Source organism: Sinocyclocheilus anshuiensis, unplaced genomic scaffold, assembly GCF_001515605.1.
Source record: "Sinocyclocheilus anshuiensis isolate Anshui unplaced genomic scaffold, SAMN03320099.WGS_v1.1 scaffold1779, whole genome shotgun sequence".
Classification (NCBI taxonomy): Eukaryota; Metazoa; Chordata; class Actinopteri; order Cypriniformes; family Cyprinidae; genus Sinocyclocheilus; species Sinocyclocheilus anshuiensis.
Window position 1 is genome coordinate 7452 of NW_015552677.1, and position 4592 is coordinate 12043.

Genomic DNA, 4592 nt, shown 5'->3' on the forward strand with positions numbered 1-4592 from the left:
CATTCAAATAATGCATCTCATAATCTTTTACTGCAGTTATATCTGATCAAATGCACATTATTATTCTTTAGTTTGGGTTAAACAAATCAATTTTGCTTGGTTGGAACAGCAGCTACCCTAATTATGTCTATTTGTTTCTCAGTTTTTTGCCTTAACTAGGATTTACACAAGCTTCAGTCTGGATCCAGAACACCTGAGAAGAGATGATGCCAACCCTGAAACAACATACAGAACTACCACATTTTGCTATAAGTTTAATTGCATCATATAATAATTGCTGTTAATAGTGTTCATCATCTGTTTTATTACGTCTTAAATTGATTTTTCCGTACATTTCTGCCATATGTACATTAACTGACAGTCACCACTGATAAGCTACCACTAAATATTGTAGAAACTTAATTTGCTGTAAAGTTGCTTTGCAATGATTTGTATCGTGAAAAGCTCTGTACAAAATAAACTTGACTTGACTTGTGTAATGAAGTTAAAAGACCTCACCTGCAGCTGCCCCTTCAGCACCTGTTGTGCTCAAACAAACAGAGAGACACAATAAAGCAGCAATCAACAAACAACACACTCGAGCTCTCATCCTCTCGACCTCACAATACACTCTGCTGGAAAATGCTCTGATTTAGTAGATCACGAGGCTTTCAAAACGTGTTTTGAAATGCGTTTTTAAGGATCCAAGGAGGCCTGGCGCAACTCCAACTCTGATGAAACTCACCTGCCTGTTGCTGCCTAATCTTGAAGACCCTGATTAGGTTGTTCAGGTGTGTTTGATTAAGGATGGAGACAATTGAGACACGACAAAACACAGTCACTTGTCGCCATCTCCTGGAGTAGCCTAATTATGTAACCGGCACAAATTGACACTGAATATAATAATAATAATATTAATAAAGTTTGCAGTTTGCAGTCATTTCTCAATATACGGCCAATGTTTGTGAATTTGAATTTAATACATTTAAAATTCAAGTACCGAAATAGATGATTAAATAACATTTAGCATATAACCATGTGAGTAAGCTATAGGCCAGTGTTTCCCAACCTTTTTTTAGTCGCGGCACCCTTTGCAAATTTTAACAAATTTGTGGCACCCTACAAAATTTATTTTGTCACAATACTTGAATTTCTAACTTCGATATGATACTTTGAAAAATATATTCGGTACAGCAGGGAAGAACTGCAGAATATACTGTCATACTGATATTTTTAACATTATTAAATTTTTTTGTCCATCAATGGTGGCAATCAGTAGGCTAATTTCTAATGAAGAGACCAATTTATATGACAGATTTTAATGTAGGCTTTTATTCATATGTAAACATTGTTTAATTAACATTATAACTAGCTATCTCACAAAGTTTTGCTTACTTAAGAGTATTTTTGATTTTACAGTGGGGTAATTTTGTTGCAGTAGCACGATATTTGATTTCAAACTTTGAATTAAATAAAAAATGACAAGAAGTCAGTAATAAAATACGAACAAATAAAGAAATTACTAATGATAGCACAAATAAAAAAAATAACGATAGGCCTACAAATGAAATGAATTGCTTTTTAGTTTTTCAGGTAGGTCTAACTGTAGGACTATTAAGAGATTTAGTGCTTTTTTTTTTTTTATTTTTTACCAATTATCCAAATAATGTTTAGTCCTAGAAAAGTTATTATTATCAGAACACGCGAGCATAACATAGCGGTTAGCAGATCAATGAATGAGAGGGCAGCCTTACCAGAGTTGCCCATTTACCACACCATGTTACAACACAGTAGGGCTATTGTGTTCTTATCTGTTACTTATGGTTACTTATTAGGTTCCGTGTCTCGTTTAGTTGTGATTATCTTTTTTTATATTTAGAGCTTGATTCCTCCATACAGTGTTCAGTCTTGATTTAACTTGAATATGTGAGGGAATCAGGTCAGTTTACCTTAAAGTGGATAGGAGTGTGGAGTTGATACTGGGAAGTTGGGAAACAATAAGAGATGTTAAAAAAAAAGATTGATCTTGTAATAAATAAACCTGGAGTGACATTCTTTATTCCCAAAGATCTTAAAGCTTGAATTAGTTGAAATCTTGCTTTTTTTACATGCATCACATTTCATAAGTATGTGTTTTATGATTTAGAGCTTGATTCCTCCATACAGTGTTCAGTCTTGATTTAACTTGAATATGTGAGGGAATCAGGTCAGTTTACCTTAAAGTGGACAGGAGTGTGGAGTTGATACTGGGAAGTTGGGAAACAATAAGAGATGTTAAAAAAAAGATTGATCTTGTAATAAATAAACCTGGAGTGACATTCTTTATTCCCAAAGATCTTAAAGCTTGAATTAGTTGAAATCTTGCTTTTTTTACATGCATCACATTTCATAAGTATGTGTTCTATGATTTCTACTTGTCACAATTTCCAGTTTCATGTTTCCCTTTTGTATTCAGACATTAATTTTAAGACCAATGTCCGATACACATTCTTAGAATTAAAACATTCTCTTTCCTGTTCCCAAAATTTCTTCTTTCTAAACCCTCAGTGAGTCATACACCTCACTGAATGTCCGTACTAAACATAATGAAGCACTTTCCAAATCTCTTATTTTGAGAGATATTTTAAAGAAATGAGGCAATCTCTGCTGCTTATAGATTGATGTCATTAAGATGGGATACTTTAATTTTGCTTTCAAAACTTTTTGAAGTTGCTGAGATAAGCACTAAATGCCTTAACAGGAAAGTTCACAAAATTACAACTCATTTACCCTCATATCATTTCAAACCTGTATTTTCTTTTGCCTGTGGAACAATTATATTTTGAAGAACGTTGGGAACCAGTCACCGAGACATTTCTCAATATTTTCATTTCCACAGGTCAGACATGCTTGGAATTTCATTATATTCGCCAGCCAGACCACTGTAAGGACCACCCACTGGTCCAACGACAGACTCCAATGACGTGGGGTGAAAGATTCTGCAAGTGTCTTGTCTGCTGTTATTAAACAAATCACTTAATTGTTTTTCCAATTTATAATCCGACTCCATTTGGAATCTAATTCTAAATCCAATGTCAATGAAAACTTAATTTATAGTGGATCATAAGATTAGGTGTGCATTAACAATTTGGATATTTGATCTTTCTGGGCAACCCTTACTTTCAATTACTAATTCGCCCGGGACACAATGCCACAGAGGGGCAATGAATATGGTAACATTTAATATGAAAAAAAGTCAGCTACAGGTTCACAAATAAACCGCTTTATAAAAATGATAAATTCCACATTTGTCTTTAAACCGTATTTTAATAAAAGGGATGAGTCAAAAGTATCAATTTAAATCAGTCATTAGAACTAGATTTATAAAAAAAATAAGTCACTAAATACTGAATGTCTCACAAAATTATTAAACCAAGATTTACACATACTAAATCGCTCACATTAGTGTTATGCCCAGTTAAGACATGATTTTAGCCCAATTTTGCAACGATTTACTTGACGTAGGGCATCGTGGGGATTCGTAAATGACAATGGTCGTCAGGACGCAAGTCTCCATTTCAGCTCATGTAGCGCGTCAGTGAACAACAAATATCGTGTAGACAGAACCCGGCATTAACCCATGTTCTTGGTTTTATTTCTAGTAGCTTTATACTTCAGTTCAAGGATTTCCCACTACTTTTGCTGCCAAGCTCCTGGAGAGAGAAAGAGGGGGAAAAAAAAATTCCACACAACAGAAGTCTTGCTAAACAGATTTATTTGGTGACCGTAGGAGACCTCAAATAAAATTCCCAATGGTTAAACTGGCATGTTAGCTGCATGCATAGGTGGTTGGGCAACACTTCGGTCTGGCAGGACATCGATCATGGGAAGTGTTATCAGCACACATTTGGTCCGAGACATGGATCAGGCCTCACTGCATTGATACAGAGTCAGAATTAGTCGGTCCATTTAGCAGCAAACAGCACAAAACACACAAAGCATGAACCACAAGTTTTACTTCTACAGCAAGTTGTATTCCAAGTTTTATTAATTTATTTTGAAACGCAATGCACTTGAAATGGTGCTATGGGCCAAATTCAGGTACTTCATTTAAAAAAATAAATAAATAAACACGTGCATGCTGGGGAACAAAGCATCAATATAACATACCTTCATATGGAGGTGTACATTCACGTCCACATTTAGTGCTGCAGCACTTCTCATCGTTTGGACAGTCAATGTCATTGACACACAACTTTTTACACAAACCTATTCCAAGGAATCTCCTTGGACACACTCCTGGCTTCACTGTTGTACAAACAACAGGGAAACCAGATCACTGAATGACTCATCCACTAATTAATGCATTGGTCAAGAAACCTGACCAACGCATTAATATAACATACCTTTAGATACAGCCATACACTGATGTCCACATCCATTGCTGCAGCATTTCTCGTCATTCGGACAGTCACCATCTTGGGAACACATCTCAGCACACGCTCCCATTCTAAGGTTTTTGCTTGGACACACTCCTGGCTTTTCTGTTATACAAACACATGACACAGAAACCAGATCACTGAACGCCTTACTGCATGTGTATATCAAAAAAAAAAAAAAAAACAACACAGGCA

The 4592-nt window shown here is 35.4% G+C and overlaps 1 protein-coding gene and 1 long non-coding RNA gene across 8 annotated transcripts in view; one reads left to right on the forward strand and one right to left on the reverse strand.

Annotated features, from left to right (window-relative positions):
- Positions 1 to 3681, forward strand: part of LOC107667508 (uncharacterized) — a 9097-nt gene extending 5416 nt beyond the window's left edge. Inside the window, exon 3 of the long non-coding RNA XR_001631792.1 lies at positions 3624 to 3681. This is a non-coding gene — a long non-coding RNA (uncharacterized LOC107667508). The remainder of the gene's footprint in view (positions 1 to 3623) is intronic.
- The window catches only part of LOC107667506 (WAP four-disulfide core domain protein 3-like), a 9267-nt gene extending 4746 nt beyond the window's left edge, over positions 1 to 4521 (reverse strand). For 4 of the 7 annotated variants that reach the window (XM_016459188.1, XM_016459184.1, XM_016459183.1 and 1 more), the window contains exon 1: positions 4365 to 4521. In XM_016459188.1, coding sequence (XP_016314674.1) covers positions 4365 to 4467 — 103 coding nt within the window. In that variant the 5' untranslated portion in view covers positions 4468 to 4521. Of the gene's footprint in view, positions 1 to 4128; positions 4267 to 4364 lie in introns of all 7 variants that reach the window. The other 3 variants (XM_016459186.1, XM_016459185.1, XM_016459187.1) reach the window with 2 other exon arrangements.
- Between the last annotated feature and the right edge of the window lie 71 nt (positions 4522 to 4592).